This window comes from Lates calcarifer, linkage group LG3, assembly GCF_001640805.2.
Source record: "Lates calcarifer isolate ASB-BC8 linkage group LG3, TLL_Latcal_v3, whole genome shotgun sequence".
Lineage (NCBI taxonomy): Eukaryota > Metazoa > Chordata > Actinopteri > Centropomidae > Lates > Lates calcarifer.
In genome coordinates this window covers 4,343,567-4,367,984 of record NC_066835.1, presented here as the reverse complement: position 1 = coordinate 4,367,984, position 24,418 = coordinate 4,343,567, and the positions used below count along the sequence as shown (strand labels likewise).

The 24,418-nt window shown below is 39.3% G+C and overlaps 1 protein-coding gene across 1 annotated transcript in view; it reads right to left on the bottom strand.

Moving 5' to 3' along the window:
• Nucleotides 1-8,644: 8,644 nt before the first annotated feature.
• Nucleotides 8,645-24,418, bottom strand: part of ctdp1 (CTD (carboxy-terminal domain, RNA polymerase II, polypeptide A) phosphatase, subunit 1) — a 69,118-nt gene continuing 53,344 nt past the window's right edge. The window contains 1 exon segment of the mRNA XM_018701328.2: nt 8,645-11,311. Coding sequence (XP_018556844.1) covers nt 11,137-11,311 — 175 coding nt within the window. The 3' untranslated portion in view covers nt 8,645-11,136.

The following is a 24,418-nucleotide window of genomic DNA, read 5'->3' as shown; positions in this document are numbered from 1 at the left end:
CTCTTGTAGCTGCAATAATTATGATGAGAACAAAGGAGGAAATCAGGTGATATAGTATAAAGAGCAACAGGAGACCATTATGTGAAATATATGACCGTGCCACATTCTCAACCATTTATTATTGATACCATGGTACACCTGCCACTGCTCTGTTTTTATATGCAGTGTTTGAGAATAAGGCCAAATGCTGTTGGTTGACCTGCCACTTTGTTTCAGACTAAAATATATCAACAGAAATAGGATGGATTGCTTTCCAATTTATGATCACTCCTTTGAGTTGTTGTCTTGCACGATCTTGAGGCTCACAGTGTGGTTTTGAAATAAATGTCTCACAAACTGGATGGATTTTCATGAAATTTAGTGCAAATATTCACGGTACCCAGAGGATGAACTGTAATAACTTAAATCTAGCACCAAATTACTTGCACTGTGACTGACTGAGGGATGAGTCAACAATCTACCAGACATAGAAGAATGATTTTGGTGTTTATATAGTCTCTGTGTGCTGTTTGTGTTATTTCAGAACTCACTATGTAGTCTGAAAATCAAAGCTGACATGAAGGAACAATTGATTTAGAGTTTAAAGTTCTAGATTTCTCAAAGTCACATGGAGGGCTGAGTTTTTGTTTTTTTGGTTTTTTTTTTTACCCTCCCGGGCTGTCAGAGCGTCTGTGTTCCATGTCCTTCATCGTCAGCATCCATCCACAGAGAAGCGTGTGGGGCGGATTCATGGGATGGCACTGTCTGCCACATTTGTTAGTCCTGTCACCAGCTGCAGGAGACATCTCATAAATGGAGTGGGCTGTGGGTGTCAGAGGAACGTCCATCTTGTCACGCAGCGATATTCAGCTTTGCCTGTGCCTGTCCCCACCCTCCAATCTCCATCCGTCTCCATCACTGTCTCCTTCCTTGCTCATTGGCACTATATGACATTGAAAGAGGGTCAGACCTGCAGACAATGCCGTGCACTGATTTGAAAACTCTGACAACATTGAAAAGAAGAAAACCAATTTAACTTTCACCCACTTGAAGTATCATATTGACTCATCTGTCAAAGAAGGGGCACATTATCTGCAGAGGAGTAATGCAACTTTTTTCCTGGCATCATCCACAATCTTTTGTTTTTAACACATCTTCATGGTCTCCAGAAGATGATTCGTAATGACTTTGGTGATGCCCTGACATTTTATTTAGCACCATTAGCACGTCAAAGCTTTCACTCATCTAGTAAAATATCTCACTGATACCATTTTTTTACAGACATTCGTGGTTCCCGGATGATGAATTTTACAGACTTTTTTGGTCCACTGACTTTTGTGGTTGATATTTATGGTGCTAACTATTCATCTAGTGCCATCATAGGGACTGGATTTTTAATATCCATTAGTTTATAACCAGAAAAACCTGCAAAACTAATGACATTCACATCAGCCTTAGCTGTACTATTTATTTAGTACTAATATGCAAAAAGTTAGTGTGAGCATAATAGTATACTTTAAACACTTTAAACATCAGCATGTTAGCACTGTCATTGTGAGCATGTTTACATGCTGATGTTACCATAATATTTATAGGCTGGAGACTTAGTCTTGTTATTCAATAGCCTCGTCAGAATTGATGCCACGTGGACTCCAGTTACTTCAGATGCTGAGGATTGACGTAAATAGAAAGTATGAAGTTATTCTCAGATGCACAAACAGCAGAAATTTCCTCTTTTTTTCTTCTTCACTTGTGGAATCTTAAAAAGCTGGAACTTTGATGAATGAAAAAATGTAGGTATAGCAGCTTTTTTTTCATCAGGGTTATCAGTAGAAAACAATGTAATGAACCTGTAGTTAACTAGACAGTTTACCACAGTTGCATTTAAGAGTCATAAAGTGTACTTTTACAGCAAACCAATAAGCCCTGCAGACATTAAGGCAATCAGAGCTGAACAGAGAGCAGACGTGAACTGCTGGAGTAATAATAACCTGGTAAAGCCACTTCCTGATTAATTAACCCTGGCCTGCACGCTTCTCTCTCTTCGGCTGAGACATGAGAGGGTGCACCGTGGTTTCCACTGAAGCCTGGGGCCACTGGTTTTATGAGGACTGTAAATCAAAGTGGCACAGATATGTAATTTTTTAACTCAGTCACAAGTTTTGTTCTTTATTGTAGAATTGGTGAGGATGAAATGTTAAGATGGTGTACTCACTGTTGCTTTCTGGTGAGAATAAAATTAATGAAATAGAAACTTCTCTGTTTATCATTAATGGTGCAGATGATATAATTCCCCTTGTTATCAAAGTTGGCAACCAGCTGCTGTGCAAAATCATAATTAGCAATATATATTACCGCCAATATGATTATCTCATTAAACATCAGCCATCTAATCAAATCATAATGATGTTTATATCACTGAGGGGAGTGTGGTTAACTCATGAACTGTAAAAATGAACTCTCTTGAGTTCAAGACGCACATGGAAACACAGATCTGATAAAAAAACAAAACATTTTCTACTACCCTTACTGTCAAACTGGTTGTTAGCAGGATCATAAACTGTGGAAGGGAATAGCAGAGCAAAATGATATCATACAGAGACGTGGGTGTATATGTGATTAAAACATGTATGACCCCCTATATTGCTGATCTCTGTGGTACAGAGGACCTAAAGGTCATCTGGAAGCGGCTCATAAAAGCCAGTGAAAAAGCTGTGAGTCAGTGATCCCAGGCTGAGGCTCGTATCCCACAGCACACTGAAGGACAGAAGACACAATTGGCTCATCATAAAGCTGTCAAGCCAGTCATCCACATCGGTGAACACAGATACATATCACTACCACAAATAACACACTTGCCATTAATAAATCCACTGTGCTCTGCGGAAACTGCAGTAACTGGGGACCAGCTTTTCTTTTTGCCTTGAGACGGCGGCAGGAATGATTTTTCTGGAAACAAGTCCGATCATATTTTTCAACAGAAGGCTTTCTTTGAATGGTTCATAAGAAGCATGTACTTGCTGTTGGCATTGGTTTTTTTGTCTTCCCTCCTACGTCAGGCTCCTTCAAATCTGTTTATTTGGTTATTAAACATCATGTTCGGCTCCATCTGTTGCATAAAATGTCATATTTTGAGAGAGAGATCTTAACACAACAGTGAAAAAGAGCGTATGCAATGACATCCTCTTCAGCTGCATGGAGACAAGGAAGGAAATCCTTCCAACATAAAAAGTTTATTTGAATTGTAAACGAGAGCATCTACTTGTAACTGTCTTTCACATTTTTTAAGTAACAATTTGAATTTTAAGATTCATTACTGGACAAATATACACGCCACGACGTGTATTTCTGCCCTATAAGAAGCTCAGTTGAGCTTTGTCTCTGAAAAGCTCTTGTGGTGTTTTGAAAATCCCTGTTACATAAACTGTGCATAAAAGCACACAGAGCCATACAGAATCTGCCAGTATAATATATAATCTTGAAAAGCCTCTGATGTTTTCAGAAAAAGAAGCTGGAGAAATCAACTACAGCACATGGCAATGGACAAAAATACCCTGGGTGTTAGTGAGTGCTGTATTTCTGGAGGAACGGAAATTAGCTGAGGTGTGGGATTTTGATTAATACTCTCAGTCACTAATGACTCAGGCACAGAGAGCTATTGGCTGATAAAAGCTAGATAAGCCTGCGAGAGGCATATGACCTGGATGTATGGAGAAATGTTCAGCCATTATGATTTATTACAATCTTTAAGAGTGTCTTCTCCTCTTATGACACATGTGTCTCTAAGACTTAAAGGAATAGTTGGACATTTTGGAGAACACATTTATACAATTTCTTGCAGAGAGTATGATGAGAACTTTAAGGTCTTGTTCACTTAATATAAAGCTAAAGCCAGGAGTTAATTGGCATAGCTTAGCAATTAAGAGTGTTAAAGTTTAAAATATGCCTACTAGCACCTCCAAAGCTCACTGATTAACTTGTCTATCGCATTTGTGCATGACCAGTTTTTTGGGAAGTATGTTTACTTGCTGTCTTGCTTGGAGTTAGATGAGGAGATCCACACCATAAAGGAAATAGAAGGCTACAGCAGCCAGTTAGCTTCGCCTAGCATAAAAACTGTCAAACCAAACAAAACGTCTTAAAAAGTCATTCAGTTGTGGTTTTACAGGGTTTTATGTTTTCATTTGTTGATTTGATGAATAAACAAGATATAAAATGTTTAGGCAGTTTCTGTTACTGTACCACTGGACAATGAAAATTGTTACATTTAAGATCACAATTTAAAAAGGACAATAATAGGACACTATTTCCAGTAGTAGGGTGTGGCTAGCACCATAAGTGAAGTTGGCACATAATGTTGACCTGGCCCACTTATCAGCTCTACATTTCATACATTTACACATTTTATTAAAATAGCATCCCTCGTTTATTTCTGGAACCTATTAAAACCTAACTTTATTGGTAACTTTACTGACCTGTTTTAAAAGTGGGCTTCAGTCTGTCAGCCTGTCTCTGTCCTGACTACTTTGAAAAGGAACACATCTCTTATTCTGAACATGCCCTCAAGCGGTCAAATCACAAGTTTGACTTGATTTATCATGTTTCATTATGCAGCTTTGAGCTCATGCTGTTATCTATCTTGCTAACTTAGCATGATTATCATGCTGGTGGACCTTGTATAAGGAATTTCCAGTGTAACCATTTCATCCCAATTTTGAGGGATTACATGGCTGGAATAACATGTATCAAGTAGGGTATGTGCAGTAATAATAGTGATAGAGCGATGTAGTCAAGCTGCCTCTGCTCAGACAGTTACTGCTGCTGTTGAAGCTCGCAGGCTTCAGTGTGTTTCCTACAAGCAGCAATAACCTGGGATGGGATTTACTGTAGTGTTGGTTGGTAATTTAAAATAAGATGAATGATGCTCTAATCCCAAGTTTCTGACGAAGTTTACCTCATTTATTTTCATGATAAGTCACATTTATTTAATAGATTGAAGCAATAACTGTGGATGCTTGGTCCTGTAATGGCTTGCTGAAATCAGAGTTATCAGTCCCTTTCATTCACTTATTAATGGAGGCTCTCACCGATTTACAGCCACCTCCACCTCCCTCTGCTGCCCTACATACTGTACTCGAACAGCTGCTGCATGTCTGCTCTCTGCTAATCAAAGGTGTGAAAGCTATGGGCAACCTTTAATCTGAGTGCAGTTATTAGTCTTAACCTTGTTTCACCTTTGAAGATGCACTTGCATGACACAACATCTAGAAATTCAATAAGTAAACTGAACATTTTGTCCCAAATCACTTACTGTACATTAGAAGACATCTCTTCATGGCCAGAATGAACAGGAGAAATACTTACAGCTATTTCAATGTGCATATGATACTGGAACTGAATTTGAAGATTTGGAATGGGATACTGGACCAATCATTTGAATGGCACCAGTCACTTGAATAAAAACTGTTTGCCAAGCACACAGGTCAAAAAAAATTTGCTTCAGTGTTGTGCAGCACACTGCACATGTTCAATAGTATCTCATCACATATATGTTCTAGCCCTTAGACTTTACATTCACACACATACATAAAGATTCCCTTGCAGTTGGAGGCGTGGTGTCAACAGTTTCACAGACATTTCTTTTAGAACGGTGGTCTATGGGGAAAATGCTTTTTGTGCAGCAGGGGGTTTTTCTTGTTGCAAAATCTTAAGTGGCAGTAAATTAGCAGCAAGTCTGATTGGTGACACAGTATTCACCTCTGTTAATACATCCATGGCTGAGCCTCAATCTCTTCCTCTTCTGTTTCCTAAAGCTGCATGCAGCAGACTGGACACAGTGATGATATCACCTGTCAATCTCCATTATAGTATTCATACTGTAGAAGGAAAGGGGCTGATTGATCGGAAGGGATTCAATGAATTTCACAAAAAGTATACCAAATTATCTGCCCAGTGATACACAAAGTAGCCCAACTTGGCTCCAAACTTGAAAACACTGCTTGTAGGTGGACACACATATGGACATTGTTTTTGTACATCTGCTGTATACTGTGAATTTTTGAATGTACTTAAAAAATATCCTTTCCACAACTATGCTGTCTCAGTTAACACTATTAACTGGATCTGATTACAGTGACATGTTTGTTGATGACAGGCATAATGATAATGATGATGAAGACAATGAATATCATTATTACTCTGATTTACATCAAATATGTTTGTATCTTTCTATATACAGTCTGTGGTTTTTATACATCATTGTGTATTTATGTTCATACTGTATGGAAGTCTATGGATCATAATGAACGTGTTTTATGATGATGACATAATCCAACCACTACCCATTAATACTACTACTTTTTTATTTTCACAAACTGGTTAAAGAAAGAGCACCACAACATGCAGAGTAATGTTGCAGTACAGTTAACACAATGCAGCTGACACCTCTGTTAAGGTGGGATCCAGCAGAAGGTCAGGTAAATGGCTAACAGACCCTGAGGGTTCCTTTCTATTTCTTGTGTCAAAGAAAGGCATTCATCAGTACTGGCGTTCTCCTCCCAGCTCTTCTCTATAGACTCAACCTCTGAAGCTATCCTGAGCAGGAATACTTGCAGACACATTACAGGTGGAATAGAGATTCTGACCTCAACTGCCAATCAGACCAAAGCTTCTCATTGGCTTCATGCTGATCAATCACACCCAAGACATGACACCTTCAGGACAAAGACAAAAGAAGAAAACCAGGCTCAGCAGAAGTAAGATCTGAGATATGAAGGTTTATCCTTGGGAAGGGGGCCGGTGGGAGCAGCTGTCACTCACCGGTGAAGAAAGCGTTTTTCATGTTGTCCAACCTTTAGGATAGGATGTCTGGAGACAAGACTGAGTGATGAATCAGCGTGAGATCTGCAGCCTCATCTGCATTTACAATCGCTCTAAACAGCAGGAGGTGTGTAGGTTCATCCAAAATAAAGCAAGCCTGACAAAAAAAAAAAAAAAAAAGTTAAAAAAAAAATTAACTCAAGGTCTGTTTACTAGAGGTACAAGACTAGAAAGCACAGTCAGATCAAAATGGTTCAGTCCACCAATCAACTACAGCTCATATCACATAATACCAAATCAGCTGAGTCAAACAGATACATCCAGTTTGGCTGGAGATGGTGGTACACCATGAGCCTGATGTTGGACTCATAATGAGGAACCAATAATGACAGTAACTGTAGCCCAATAGGTCATAACAAACCCAAATTCCCCAAATTGCTGCAGAAGTGCTTGACTCACAGTCACGCACTTTAGTTTTTAAATCAGTAATTTTTCCTTTACTTTAAATATGAATTTGTGTGTATTAAAGTGATTGAAGCTTCTGCAGGTGGTGCTTCTCTCTCTTTTTTTTTTTTTTCATGTTCCAGTCATCACCGCTCATGACAACCACCCAGATGTCATAGAATGTATTCAGAGCTTGCGGCGGTTGCTGCCTTTAGCAATGCCCATAAAAATATTTGTCTATAAACATGTGCTCACATGGCCTCAAACCAGGCGGCAAAAATGATATCATTTTGCAGCTTGTGGGTTGTTAACTTTCTGATAGAACAAAGGTCACAATTGTCTCAGATCGTTTATGAAACCACACGCTTCCTTCGATTCCACAAAAAAATGTTATAAGGTTGTAAATGAGTTTTGTAAATAGCTTCACCTCTTAGACCCTCTGGTCTACATTGGAATCACTGTTGTGCGTCGTAAATCATCATGCTATGAAATGGATATTTATTTGCATTCAAATGTGGACTCAAACCACTGCTGACCACCATGGTCCTGTGAATGATAACAATTCACCATAAGGGAAAATACCTGCCCTCATCGCAGGATAAACAGCTCTCCATTTATTGCTGTTTGCTTTGGCTTTTAAAGCAGCCGATCATCAGCCGTTCCAGGAAAGAAGCAACGAGCACCATGGCAGAGCCATGCTTTTAATAGACTTTATGACCGTGATTTATCCCACTGTTTCCTGTGTAATCAACATCACACCTGAAGACCCATTACTTTGGGCTGAATGACAAGATGGCAGAGTAATATCACAGATGCCCTCCCCAGGCATCGCAATACCCCTAACAATTTACACCAATCAAATGGTTATATTTGGTGTAGGTTATATCGTGCTTTTAAATACAGGATTCCATTTTATTTATTTCTGATGAAAAGGCAGTTGAGAGGGAAATACCACGGTTTTAACCTGCTACAAATTATTCTTTCTATCTTGTCTTTTCCCCCCTGCATCTAAAATTGCAAACTGATGAGTCGTGCCAGTCTCCCATAATGAGGCTGCTTGTCTCAGTGTAATAACAAGGGAAAAAAAACACTGAGGGTTTTTTGGAGGTTACAATACACTTTCTACACATGTAATTAACCCAAGCGGCAAGATGGAACAATGCCTAATGGTTCTGGTATGGTCTTCATGACACAGAGCCCATTAACTGACTAGCATGTCCTGGTGTGAGTCTCATAGTGCCACGCGCATTATGATTGTAATTTTTTAAAACCCAGCAAAGAAGAGGCAGCAAAAGGCTAATGGACTTTTCCTGGAGTAGTGATTATTTTCAGGAAAAAAGAAAATATTTCTTGCATGTCATCCTCTGCAGGATGAAGAAAAAGAAGGCTAAAAACTCTCATGTTACTTAGAAACATCTTTATTTAATCAAAGTATCTTTTCTGTTAGGGTCAAGTAGGAAATTTACAAATACGTTACATGTCAGTTCTGATTGAAACTCATGACAGAGCCACCATGAATACAAAACTAAATGGGATGATGCCACAGTAGAGAGAAAGTTCAGCAGGTATGAAAAGTGAAAAGAAGACAAGAGTAAAACATTTACTGGACTGAGATCCAAACAGTGTGCCCTGTCTTAGGACAATGATTACAATGATCTATTTCTAAATGCAGAAGAAAGATGTTTCACTGTAAAACTCTTTGAATGACACAAAGACAGACTCAGTGCTATGGGGTTTGACTCTAAATAGATGACAAACAACAGTGGATGTGAGAACCTTGGTATGACATATGGTATACACTCTACTAGAGTTGCATGAGGCAACTTTGAAGGAAGGTTTTTCAGAATGATGAGATGGAAGCTGTTGATCTTCAATACCCAGAAATACTGCAATGTGTGATGTCAGTAAAGTGCTGGTCTGTGATAGGACACCAAAGAGATGATATGCTGGTGAGTCCTGCTTTCTCTTTTGTTTTTTGCTTTATCATTTTCTGAGGTAAACATGTTAAAAATGCGAGGAAAGGAATTTGAACTAACTTTAGACATTAATATACTGAATGCACATCTTGCTTAGTACAGATTTAAAGTATCTGTTCACCCAAAATCACCAAAAATATATTTTCTCACTTGTCTCTAGTAGTATCTAGTATCTAAGCATGCAGACAGTTCTGGGCTTCAAAAATATTCATCTGAGATTTCTGCTGCCACCCCAACACAGTGAAGATGTTAAGATGAAGTCGCTGTACAGCGTTTTACCAGAACTACTTTCCTCTGATGAACTGGTTTCTATAAAAACAGCTGACAGTGGTTATGGGTGATTATCCAGATCGACGGGGACAGCCATTTTAGAAAATGAATATTTTCATTGTAATTTTTTAATGCTGTGAGCACCACGAGCTGAGACGTGCGGAGACCTGCACTAGCCTGGAAATATTTGTGAAATCGAACAACCCGAGTCGGGAACCGTGTGTATGGATTTCTAAATCAAACAGACAAATTAGGGCTGTGTTCAGATGGACAACAGCACTGCGTGGGTAAACCGCTGCCTTTGTCATTTGGATTTACTCAACTTTTACCCCAACGCAAATCAAAATCATCCAGCGAGATGATGGGTTTGTGCAAGGGTACATTCTCGTCAGATTACATATGAAACATGAACATCGTATTGCTGGTAAAATCCTTTCTCATAACAAAATAAACTGCTGACCAGTGTTTTATATAACTGGACTTGATGAATGAATTGTGTTGTCACTATCTCGCTTGTACATGCAACAACAAGCCCTCACCAACACAGGGCTGTTTTTCAGTCTAAACACTACAGCTTCCAGAATATACATCTGGCATTTAGAATAAAGACTGGGAATTGTGATGCTTAAACTGAATTGTCATGCCAGCCAACTAGTGTCAAAAACTGTGAAAATTTCTAAAACAATAGGGTGACTAGAGCGACAGCATGTTAGCCATTGTACTATCTCCTCTGTCCTGTGGGCTGCACAAGAAACCCAAGGAGAGGAGAAATGCCCAGGCTTTGAGACTCATATCTCAAAGTCTTTCAGCATTAACTGTATGCATAGTTACACAGCATTAAAGGTAAGTGAGAAAATATTATTATTTTTTGTTTTGGATGGACTTCCCTTAGAGCTTCTCAAGGGATAAGCCCCAGTGTACATAAGCAGAGGCCTAGCAGGAGCATCTGTCCTTCTCTTCAATTCTGTACAATGAATGAAAGTGAAAATTATACTGGGAGTTTAGTGGGATTCGGTTTACAGTGCACCAAGGTTCCAGTTACTACAAAAAGAGAAAGTTACCTTACCATTATGTCATCAGATGTACACTGAGGAGGAAGAAACAACTTGAGGAAACACATTCAAACGTCTAGATTCGCTGTTTGCATTTATGACTAAAAAACTGTTGGAGGCCAAAAGAAAAATAAAACCAGAAGTCAAGAGTAAAACATTTAGCTGCACGCCTTGGCAGACCTATTCCGAACTCTTTGGCATGTACGACCAGCAAAATGTATGTTTTATAATTTTCATTTATCTTTTTCCCCATCAATATAAAAATTGTAATAGAAAACAGTAAAACAAAAACGTATCAAATTTCATGTCTCCTACAGTTTGCTATCTTACAATAAAATGTTAACATCAAAGTGTTTTATGCCAAAAAGGCTATATATCAATGCTACAAAAAAATCTAAGCCTTTATTTACACAGCGTCATGTAATTTCTGTACAGGACATTCATTTTTATTACAGCACACATTCATGGCTCATACATCCTAAGTACACACCGATTCCAAAGCAGAAAATGAATTTTTTAGGTACCACTTGTAGGGACGACTGGGTTTGATTTTGTTGTTGTCCTTTTCCTGTGACCAAGTCTCTTCAGGTTCCACGTCACATAAAGTCATTGAGCTCTGCCTCCAAGGCGGCCGCCATCTCGTCTGCTTCTGAGCTGCTGCCTTCCTCTTCCTCGTTGGAGTCTTTGGAGGACTCATCTGCAGATTGCTTATTCTCCACCTCGTCGTCATCCTCCTCCTCCTTGGCTTCCTCGTGTTTACGTTTGTGGCCCCTAGAGAATCAACAAAGGGTGATTTAGGAAGGAAACCCAAAACCTTTAATCTGTGGGACTCCTCTGCACTGCTGCAGCCTAAAACAGGATTTACATCATAAACATCAATTGCCCCATTTAAAAATTAGGCCACCGTGGTGCATTTATTTGTTACTGTGTTTCCAGATGGAATGAAATCAGAAAAAAAGGTGACAGGTCAAGTTTGTCAATGATAACAAAACCACAGACTACACTACACTTTCTGTTACTTAAAGGAATAGTTCACCATCAAGAGAAATACATAAATCTTTGAACCAGCACTGCTAAAGCTCACTCAGTAGCATGTTGTATTTTGTACAAAAAACAATGCATAAAAATTACACCTTATGGTTTTACAGGGGTGTTATGTGCCAGATTTAGTGAGCTTTTGCCAGTAAGTGGATTATGGTATCTTTCGGTAGCTCCTGTTTCCAGTCTCTGTGCTAAGCTAAGCTAACTGGTTGCTAGCTGTAGCTTTACAGTTTGCATAAATATATGAGTGCTATCAATCTTCTCAGCTAACTCTTTCTAATAAAGTGAATAAGTGTATTTTCCAAAACATCAAACTAGGGGGAATTAATTTTTAAAAAGTTGCTTTTAACTGCTTGTAAATTTCCACTACACAAGAGTTAGTCTGGCAACCTTCCACATTTTTTTATTTGCTCATTGTAATTTGGGAACATCTCTGATAGATGAGTTAATAAAGAGATAGTAGCTGGCTACCCAAACAGCTAGCCTGGCTAGCTCGCAAGTGGCTCAGAAGTAAATCTCTATGTAGTTAGCTACAATTGCTAATCCAGTTATCTGCTTTCTGTGTTTACTTCTGTTTGGATTTGGAAAAAACATTTGGAATTACTTATGTGAAATCAAAATGTATTTGGAAATGTTTAGGAGGCTTGAGTTGCTTGCCATGAAAATGATTAAGACCCAGGATGAAAAGTACCAGAATTTTCCTTTTTCTGGTCGCTGTTGTGGCTGTTCAAGATCAACGTTTTTCTAAGCTGCCTGCAAATGTTGATTTCCAAGAAGAAGGCCTAGGCTTAATAGTTGTTAAGGAGTTTGTAGATATTCTATTGTCTACAGGTTTCTGAATGGATTCTCAAGTGGCTTTTCTTTTCCTACTAGTAGCAAAAATTGAGCTCTTGAGATGTAGTAAACAAATTGGAGATTAACAGTGACTGAAAGAAATTAGTTTCACTGGAATGTGAAGGCAATTCAATATATTCCCCAGTTAAAAAAGACAGATAAAAAGAAAGAGAATAATTCGCTGTAGTGCATGTTAAGCATAGCAAGCCCCTTTGAGAATCCCACAATGCAATTATCAAGCACTTGTTCTCCATACAGACTGTATCCACAATATGTAAGGGCAGTCCAGAGCAGCTCTATTCTCATGAGGGATTCAGAACAACCAAGAAAACTGGGATATCAAGATGGAGGAGACGTGAATAGAGAGACAAAGGGATGAAAGATGGGGGGGTAAAGATGGTTAAGAAGAGCAAAGAGAAAGGGAAAGAATGGTGATGCTTTTGGGAAAAGGAGTAGTGAAAAATCTCATAAAATGTAAGTGTAAATGAGCCCAAGATGCACTGAAGATTCCAAAAAGTCTGGAGATAGTCAAATTAAATTCAAAGTGAAAATGCTGTGTCTCTAATTAACAGTGTAATTATAGAAACAAATATAAAATGCCAAAAAATAATAATAATAATCAGATTAAACAGGTTGCAGGGAGCTTGAATTTTAAAATGTGTTGCAACTGGTTGAAAATTTTCCACCCTACTGCTGCTATGATTCCTTAATTTCAATACCAACACCAATATAATATGTTACTTTGAGGAATATGAACGTTTTTCTACAAGATCTTTAAATTGACTAAAAAACTCTTCTCAGAAAGAGTCCCAGAATCTCATGTCTGACAGAGCTTATTTAGCATAGATTAGCATCATGACTAGAAGCAGGGGGCTTGGGGAGAGCTAGCCTGGCTCTGTCCAAAGAGAGAGAAAGTGCACTTCTAAACACTTATAAAGCCAACTTACTAAACAAGTACCTTCTTTATTTTACTCCAAAACTGAGATGTAAAAACAAGAAATTGCAGGTTATGTGCAGTAACTATTTCTTGCTAACAGCTGAGCAGTGCGATTGTATACAATTTGACAGACTCTTATTGTCTCTGTGAGGAGGAAAATGTTGGTTTACTAAACTAAATGTGTGTATTTGCAAGCTACATATTTTTTCCAGCTTAAAAAGAGTCAGGTTAGCTGTTCCTCATGAAAAAGCTAACATGTGTTTAGCCTGCTAAGCTAGGCTAAACTCAGGCTATGTACTTTCTGACCCATGCACAGTGCAAATATATTAATTCTAAATATGTATACTGAAAAGGCATTTTAAAACAAGGTGAGAATGGCATGGTTCTTGCCTGTTGCTGCAAACAAGACACTCAGATTGATTCATGATGAAACCAAAATAGGCAAGGGTAAAAAAAAGAAAAGCACACATTCCTAAGTGGATAAAGAATTCTTTGATATGGCTGTAAACATGCCATCCCTCTTTCCACTCCACTCCTGCTTCTCCATGACATCCACAGCAGAGTGGCTTATTAGCATAAAGCTAATGAGGTGTGTAGGGGGTTTGTATGGTTATTGAGGAGGTCTGACACTGGCACTACTGAGAGGGCCCCTCTCATTAGACCACACTGCTGTCAGACAGCCTTGCTAACCTCCCGCAACAGCGGGGCTCTGGTTGTGTGTTCATTAAAGGTCAGATGTTGGCTAACATCAGTGGAGAGCCTCGGTGACATGACAGTTACAGTGGAACCCTGCAGATCATGTAGTGCAGTGTGTGTGGGAGGAAATGGTTATGTTTGTGTTACAACAGCACAGCTATGATCCTCCAAATTGACAAGAAGTTTGATTTTCAGAGTCATAAGATCGAGGCCCAGTGGCCAGGGGGTAATGTGAGGCTGAGCTACAATGGCAGGAGATGAGCTGAGTGATTAATGATTATTTACTTGGCGACAATGTGAGAAAATGAGCCAATCCCCCCCATGTATGACCATCAGTGACACTTTTCCTGCTACCTGGGCTGGTTCTTGACACTGTATGAGTCATTACACTTGATTGTGTGTGTGTGTGTGTGTGTGTGTGTGTGTGCAAGAACCTGGTGTGTGTGTGTGTGTTTCCTTTTCTTTTATACCCATTCTCCACCATCCCTCTCCCATCCCATTTCCAAGTGTTAACAGTTGAGACAGTTGGGGGGGGATGAGCTTTCTGCTTTCCGCATCATTACATCCAATCTGAATCCTCATCTATTAATTCAACCACCCACAGAAACACACACTTCACACACATACACCACACTCACTCATGTCAGCTCCAAAACGGTTTTCAGATGTAATCCACTTTTATTAGATTTCTGTTGTTTTCACATGCTGTGAAACTTCATTGCTTTAAAGGGAGCTTACTAATTAATTCACATTTTACCAATTTTATCTATCATAGCACAGGTTTCAACAAAATTGATAAATTATACTTTTGTTTTGATTTTAAATGGTTAAGGCTTTGTGCTAAAACCACTAATGGTTTACAATGGAACTGTTAATTGATCAAATTATTGTAGAAAGGGAAACAATACTACAGTTTCCCTCAGAAAGTTTTGATTTTAAGATATGAGGGCCTTTCTCTTTATGAGTTTTAGGGCTGATATTGACATTATATTGTGGATCAGATATTTGCCTGATGTGAATGATCCATATCAAATACAGTTTCTTTGTCAATGCCAGTATAAAATTCAGCGAGTTCAGTGCAAAGTAAACATTTTACATCTGGGAAAAACAGCTCCTCTGTCATGTTCTCAACCACAGTGATGGAATTGTTGCCCGATTACCAAAATTCCAGGTGCATGGACAATGTCCTGAATGGTAAAACAGGTATTGGGTTCAGTCACTTTGTACTTAACATCTGGAAAACCAGCAGGTTTTAGAGGAGAAGACCATTAACCCAATCTAAGCCATTACAAGTAGAACCAATTCAATTAAAAAGTTCTGAGCTATCTGGGACCCTCCGTAAGACAGCAGTCTGTACGACTGGCAACCGTGACAGCAGGGCTGGTATTGTTTTCACCTTGTGAGTCTGCGTGGGTGTACCAATATGGCCAAATGTGGTCCTGAAGACACCTACTGTAGAAGGAAGAACTACTCACATGGTTTTGAGTAATCTGACTGTCTGTGGAAAGATTTTGTCACTGCAACAGCTTTGCAACTGTGCATGATAGAGTCACAAAACTTTACAGGTTTGTAGTTGACCGAGTCTGACGATGGGTGTGGTCTGGTCCATGAGCACAGAGTACTCATGTAATAATGAAGTGATAACTACTGAGAACTCATGGGTCAGAACCTCATCATGGGCGTCACAGCTGGCCTTCAGCAGACTGCCCTTTGTGTTATGTAGATTCCATATACTTTGAATAAGACTACAGCCCCGCCAGTGACTGTAATGCTAAAGAAAAACAAAGACCATGAATGCTCACACCAAATTTCATGGCAGTCCATCCAATAGATGTCAAGACATTAAACTTAATACCACAGATGTCAACCTCACGGTGGCACGACACGAAAAGGATGTCAATAATAGCTGATGAATAATGTTGCTGGGCCTCATCCTCTGGGAACCATGGCCCTTGAGTCACACTGTTAGCTTGGCTAAAAACGAGTGCTCAACAATGAATAACACAGGGACACATAGTACTTTTTGATATGATGAAAATCCAATTTGGATCAAACTGTTCTCATAAAAGTTGAATGCATGTTGCTCTGACTATGCAGGCACTTTCTGTTATTCAATCTTACTTTGCAGTTACATAATCACTATGGCTGCATCTGATCTCTGCAGTAATCACTGCCATCTCACCTTTCGAAAGGTTGGAGGGTTTGACGAATTTACCCTTCAGAGCTCTCAGTGAAGTCCAATACTCTCTCAGTCAGTTCTATTATTTTAAGTCGGACCTTGGAAAAATCGAGAGCTGAGCCAAGTATCAAAGGAGCGGGTCATGAACCAGTTGGGGAGAGATGAAAATGGGAAGGTTCTCCGACTTGAGAGACAAAATAAGTGAAATATTTGACTTTAAGAAGCAGGTTTGCGTGGTAATTGAAAGTTTCCTCATTATTTTCTTTCGTATATTTGACACAGTGTGAGAGTGCCAGGATAATATGAGCTTATAAAACCTTTCATTTAAATTTGCTCATTACTGGATCTCTTATTGGCCACTAAAGATGAAGATGTTACTGTGAATGACAATGTGCCATCACAACTTACAAAGAAAGTTGCTAACAATGTATTTTTAAGTGTTTGGGAGGAACTTTTGGTTATATTTTACAGTGAGAATTGCCATGAAATACAGAAATGCTGGCTTGTCCAGCAGTTCTAAAAACATGACAGATGACTGACTTGAGTCAGGAGTGAGGCTTACCTAATGCCCTGAGAGAGCACTTTAAATCAAGCTGCTGCATGACACAAGAAGCAAGGTGGGCCTGACCTGCCACGTAGTAATCATCAGCTGAAGTTCTAGCTATTTATGCAACTATTAGGACTGTGAAACTGATTTATTTGTGAAAAGCTCTCTCCAGATGGTTTTGGAAATGAAACTACATTCTGCTCCTCAGAAAATGCCAGAAATGTCAGTTATGAGGGTGCAAAAGGTAATAATGTGCTTGTCATCACAGACACAGATGTTAAAGTCATTACTTTGAAATGTTATTATCTCTATGTTCTATGGGAGTATGATTGCATTAAGGGTGTCAAGGGGATGTGCTACAGAATGCTTGCTGGTAAACAAACCACCTGCAATTACTGTGCTACAGCACATCATTAGAGATACACAAGCGACATAAAATGACTAATATAAATCTGGAAACTGCATATGCTAAGTCGAGATGCATTTTTATGACATTCTGTCTTTAAGTCCAGACTGCACTAAAGCCACCCAAGGGAGTGTTCAGAGGGGCTAAGTTGGGGAAAGAGTCTACAGAAATGGCTACAGTTTAATCTTGTGAGGCAGAGTAACAATCCCTGCTGATAAAGAAGTACAGACTGTACTCTGAACTCTACCCAAGGCATTCCAATCTGGGACTGGTGAGGAAGGAGAATAAATGAGGATAGGAGGAAGCCCTGTAAAAAGCAGGGACTTCAAATGCTTCTGACAGCTCTACTTACAACAGGAAGGAAAAGAGGGGCTGAAGGGAGAGAGGGAGTAAAAAAGGCAAATAGAGCAAATAAAGTGTGAAACAGAAGGAAACAGAGCACGGTCAAGACAGTCGAGGGAGGTAATGAACTAAATAATGAACTAAACTTGTAAGGCTCAGACCGAATCTCCTTTGTTTCTTGTAAAATTTCTACCTATGTAGGAGGGTCATCATCCAAAGGTCTCATCCCAAGAGAACTTAGTCAAAGACCCGAATACTGGACCAGGACTAAGATCAGTGTGGCATCCTTACACACTCCTCAATCGTTTTCCATCCATAGAAGTCAATTAGTTGCAATAGCAACTACTGTCTCTGAATCAGCCAAGCTAGAAATTTGTTTGTGTAATGAATCTTTATTGTTGGTGAGTCACAGCTTTAAAGAAGTAGCTTTAGAAGGACAGAAGGGACACTACTTAGCAATGTCGGCCACCTCTGTCCTGTTTCATATTGCTCCATTTTGCCTCATAATCCATATCATCTACAGCAGATGTGGGATATGTACCTCTGTTCATTGTGGACTAAACGGCTCCATATGTAACGAGCTGACAAACGGTGCAGTAAATGATTGCTTTTATACAGACATTGTCTTCGCCTGCCCCTCATTATATTATCTTACTATGAAAACTGTCAAACAGAGGAGGATAGAAGGACAAGTGCTGATGTGGGGGTGGGGACAGTTTTATGAGGAACAAGTCAGTTTTGCTTAACTATGCTTCAGAAACAAACTGACTTTCAACGCTGTTACAAGGAAGTGAGAAACACAAGAGATGCATGGCAGTGCAACAAGCACTTCACACAGTGACTAAGTACTTTTTTGAGGCCACATGCTTTTAAGCCTCACATAATTTGAAAAAGTGTGAACCAAGATTTCATGGACGACGCTCAGATAGTGGAGATATTCTCTGTGTTTTGGAGCTAAATTGTTTAGAGCTGCTGTGAAGTGTTAGCTGATATATCAGAGGGGGTTAGGTTTCTCTACACTTCTAGTCATAGAGAAGCCAAAACAAAGAGCTGACACATTTATTTGAAAATGTTCAATACATGCAGTTACTGGTTCTTAGCAGCTCTGGGTACCTTCCTGGGCAATCAAGGTATAGCTTTGCCTAAACTGGAGCCACTATTGACTAGAGAGACATATAGTTAGCTTAGCAATCTGATACCAAAAAGTTGTAATACTGAAAGGAAAACTTAGCAAAATTATTGTTTTTCAGTATATACTTTTATACAGTATATATTTGAGTAGATGCAGGCCCAAGGGAGGGCCAGGAATGGAAAAGATCTTCATCAGAAACCGACTGTCCAGGCCCACACCCCCATTCTTCTCTGGCAAAGAGAAGAGTGTTTTAGATTAACACCCCTGTCTAGATCACCAAATTAAAGCAGCATCAGTTGATTTTCTTTGGCCATCTGGTGGCTTCAGAAAAGGCTGTAAATACAATGCTGCCATATAAAGTTGTTATGGTGGACGTGTTAACAAACAGTTGCTTATTCAACATCCAGCAGATACAGATCATTAGCATCATTATTTACAATCTGCAAAGTGACAAATGCAAGTCCAGTATTCTCTCACCTTTTAACTCTGTTTTGGTCTCCTCCAACTCCTGAGGGAAATATCTGGCTCTTTAGCTGCTAATGTTCTCCAACTAGTCACTAAGAAATCACATTGATGAAAGCAATAAGAGGGAACCCAAATGATAAAAACCAAAACAACCCAAAACAATGAACTCAAAGACACTAAAATGTCCTTAAACCTGAGAAAAACTGCAGACAATTCCCTGTGGGTTTGAATAGGTTTTAAAATAGTGGTGGTTTTGAGGAAAACATAAAAATACCTCTGGCTCTATCATACAAGCAAAATGCATTGTACATTCTTTAATTTATTTTTAATCCCCGTTGCCACTAACTTCTATTTGATGTTGGCTGCAACATGTGGCTCATAAAGGAATGATAGGAAAGTCTGGTCCGATGCAACTTTAATGGTCAAGGCTATTTTTCATTTCGAGGCTTTAACCCCTGTGGCTTGTACTGAATTTAATGGCTAGAACTTTACTGACTTCAAATGGTTTTCTGTTTTGTAGCACAATGTGTGTGTTACAGTGATTTGCAATATGGATGTCACGCACTAAAGGTATTCCTTGTGTGTAGGCTGCCTAGAGGAACACTTTGATATTTATACTAAAAAGTACTTTTCACATGGAATAAAGGTAAATTAGAGTTATTTTCCTTCATAAAGTTTGATCAAACTATAGACACTGAGTTGTAAAAAATGCAATCCCAAAAATTCTGTCGTCTCAGGGCAACAAGTGTGACAAAGGTGTGATGCAGCGTGTCAACTGTGTGAATCACTGTCAGTGTGTCATTTATATCTCCCCAGTCACTCAGGCCTGCATCAAACTACCCCCATCTCTGGCTCAGCCACAGGCAGGAGAATCAGATTAGAGGTCCCTGGCGTCCTTTCATATAACTTTACTTCTTTTCTCTGTCTGCTTACTGGCAGCGCCAGATTCGACAAAGCTGTGGGGATCTTTTCACAGAAGCTTGAGATGGATTTGGATTCAGAGCTATATGGACCCTGCAGCTGGTTAAGACAGTACAGGGGAGAAAAAAATATCTGTTTCCTTACTTTTTATTGGTTTGCAAGGAGGGACATTAGTTGAAAACATTAAGGTTGGATCCTTGTAACAGTCAGTTTGCTAATAAACAACCATAAAATGTCCAACTGTCCTTGAGACAGGACGGAAAACTCTTAAAAGACAAACTCACTGGACTGGGATAGTTTGGACTTCTTTTTTTTTTTGCTTCTGTTTGGACCAGTTCCAAAGCTGCTTAATTCATTCATAAGATCAGTGTGTCCCTGCTCATAAAATATTTGGAGTGACTTTTTGCTTTGGGGTTTTGCGTCTACCCTCTAACAGAGCTACGCAAACCAACCCCTGTTTTGTCCCTGCTGTCTGCCTTATCTCCCATGTCTCCCAAATATTAAAGCCTATTCAAGCGAGTTGAATATGACAGGTGACACGAGCTGGGCTGAGAAATGACATTCAGAATAGTAAAGTGAAAAATTTAATGCCGTCAATCTGAAGCTCAACAGCTTTGACAAATTTTTGCATGAGCGCCCTCAGTGGCAATGGAATCTCTAACCCCAGCAGTGTGAATGCCACACTGCATAATCAATGCCCATCAACAAAAACTGCATGCTTCACTTGATTTATTATGTTTGTTCTTTCATTGGGAAGTGACTCAGTGTTCATATGGTCAGTCTGGTCACTTGAAAAGTTAATCATTAATCTATATATGTAATCATGAGTCCAGTTGCCAAAACAATGGAAAATGTGTCTGCTAGAAGAAAGATGAGCATGTATATGACACATTTAAAAAACATTTGTCAAAACTGAAGGAGCAGAACCTAGGTTATCCTGACTTTTGGTCTCAAATATGTGTCATGTTCCAAACACACTGGATCCTACAGATGGATGACAAATTAAAGGAAAATCCTGAACAAATGAGTGTAGAAGCATAGCAGATGCAGATGCTTCTACATATGTGCACTGGATGGTACAATTAAGCAGTTAACATCCTATCATGCTCTGTGGCATATATATTCTGCATGTAGTTCTGAGCAGGCCCAGTCGATTCTGATTTTGCATCTAGACAGCAAAAGGAAAAGGATGATGGCAGGAACTTCAGTCACACAGACTGCTTAATTGCCTTGTGTTTCAATAACAACAGTGACTACAGAGACATCTGCATTTAGGTGTATGGTGAAGACATCAGTAAATAGGGTTGGAAACTGTGGTCAACAGTGCACATTTGATGCTTGTGAATTAGTGCAATATATAAGGAAAAACAGAGTAAGTCTTCCACAGGTGACTAATACTGTCAATGCAGCATGTGATCAGACTCACAGAGGGGGATATAACAGGGTTGCTGTTCATAAACTCCTCATCATAAAGATGAATGCACATTTGAGAGTTCAGTGATGCACAAACCACAGGCACTAGTCTACAGAGATGTAGGGAAAAAGTGACTATGGCCAGATGAGTCATCCTTCACCATATTCTCTACAAGTGGGCGAGTGCATAAGTGGTATATAATTGGTTTGCACTAAGAAAACAGTACAGGCCTGAAAGCTTGACCCCCACAGTGAGGGGATCAGGTGGCTCTGTTATGCTGTGGGGGTGATTTTACTGCCATGGTTTGGGTCCACTTGTCCCCTTAGAGAGAAGGATCACTGCAAATCAATACAAAGATGTTCTGACTGATCACCTTTACCCTATGATGAAACATATCTATCCTGATGGGAATGGTCTCTTTCAGGATGACAATTCCCCGATCCATAAGGTATGAGGGGTCACTGAATGGTTTGATGAGTGTGAGAATAACATGACAATGATGTCACCAGATCTCAACCCTACTGAACAACAATGGGCGACTTCAAATCAAAGTCAATTTATTTCAGTTGTAATGCAGCTTATGCCTTGAATAAAATATCTTTAAAAAATCTGAAAACTATTACCTCCATTATGAAATTTCAAGATGAGCCTTTGTTCCAAACCACAGCATAAAGCAGAACTGTAGCTTTAAAATCCACAAATCTACATATCATGACATTATCATGCACAGATCAAGAGCCCTAGCAACCCCCTACAGAATGATAAAAAACCATCTCTTTGAGTCTTCCACTGAGTGCAAACAGTGGGTCTGGAATAATTTAGATGTTGATTTTTAGCTTTAAAAGTAAGAAACACTCCACTGAATCTTGTCTAAAGCAGTATACCTGCTGAGACATAAACCTCATGAATATTATTTGATTGGACATGAAACTGAATTTCTAAGAGCTGAAGAAAGACAGGCAGTGGTGTACAGATACCAGATCCTGCATAAGGTTTACGTTACTGAGGCCGATTAAAACGAGGTATATACTGAATGGAAACAAAGAGAGTAGTGTTCAGAAGGAAATTATGGCTGGAGTGAAAATGTCTTTTAGAATTTTAAAATAAAGCTCCATTACAGCTCTGAAAGCATGACTACTTTTATACTCCCACCTTCCTACCGTCCATGTTCTCCTCATCAGTCCATGCAGTGGGTGGAGAGCACTGAGCAGTGTCTGTGCTCAAAGCATTTCCTCCCAGGCAGACTAATTGCCCCAGTGTGACGAGGTGGTTCCTAATGAGGCACTCCTCTCTTCATGACTCCATTGCTGACAAACACAGTAGTAGTCTACTTCTCAGTATTTAGCCCTTGCTAAAGCATGAAAGCAATTTTTTTTGTTAGATTTGCTTATTTTGGCTTCACTTCACCGATGACTAACTTCCATTTTCTTGTTTGGTTGTATAATTTTCCTACTTCCTTTAAAAAAAATGAAAAAAAATATGCTCAGTGTGAGGTTGTGTTGACCTTTGGAGCGGAACAGAATTTCTAAGTGACTAAAACATTTACAGTAAGTAAACACAAAGTAAGTAAGTAAAGTAAAGTAAACACACAAAACCTAAGTCATTTAAATAAAACCTCTGTGTTGGAAGGACAACAACAAACAAATACAGGGTCATCAGACAAAAAAGCTGAACCTGTAATAAGAATGTTATGTTATCTGGCAACTCGTGGCATCAGCCTATCAAATTCATACAGCTCAGTCACTAATGAGACAATAAGTTCACACAGTTTATTCATTTGTAACCACTGACTCCTGTCTCACACAGGGATGCACCAGTACATCGACTGAACTTTAGTATTGTATATTGCTGACTACCATCGGCCTATCTGCAAATAAGATGACATTCACCTGTGGCAGTGGTTAGTGAATTAGTGCAATATATAAGGAAAAACAGCGTAAGTCTTCCACAGGTGACTAATACTGTCAATGCATTTGAGGTCTGACCAGGACAACAGTAGCCTATCCAGCAGCAGATTCGGAGAAGAGCCATTAGGTGGTACTATAACCACCCATTACAGTCACTGGCTGTCACGTGAAAGATGGTTATACTGAAGGATTGTTTCATACATTTGTAGGATTGAATTGTGCTCATTCAAACACCAGTATCAGCACTGGTTATGGGCCAAACTGTTATTTTGAACACCTGTACTAGTATTGGACCAGAATCGGTGCATCCCTAATGTCATAACTCTGAGCAAACCATTCATCTCTTGTGGAGCGGTTAACATGCTGAGATTAAATAAAACTGAATGGTGCAACACAGCTAATATGCTACGATAGCTTCCTCCATTTTGGACTCTTGGGCTCTCCCATCAAAAGTCACAGACAAGACAGCTTGCTATTGGTCAATGGCACATATTCTTATCAGTATCATATTACTGGTATCTGAAACAGCAGGCTAATACCAAAGCAGCTTCCTTGTGTTGTTTTAACACAATGCTTTTATTTAGTCCCTTCCCATTTTGTGCAACGTTGCTAAGAATTCTGGGTATGTCTGTGAAGACTCTCAGTCATGCAAGTCATGGTCTATCTAGGCCAGAGAATCCTCAGCAGTCAGTAAGAAGCCTTTTGGATGAGACGTAAAACACCTTCAAGAACCTAAAGCCTTTGACACTGCTTATGCATCTCTGTGCTCTTGCGCTTACCGGTCACTATTGCTCTACCCACATACCCATTAAATGTACAGCTGAAAGGAACAGGTTCTCTGGGGATGGGGGATGTTATTCTGGGTATAGTGTCAATCATGTTTTAAAGTAAAAATATGTGAGGTAGGTTGAAGGAAAGTCCACAGATGACAAAAAATAAATTCAACATTTATCTGAAAACGCTTCGTATGCACTGTATTCATAACCTGGGAATGAAGATGTAAGATGGAAGGTCCACACAAGCATAGCAAAAGCTGTTTTTCCTCATGCAGAAAAAG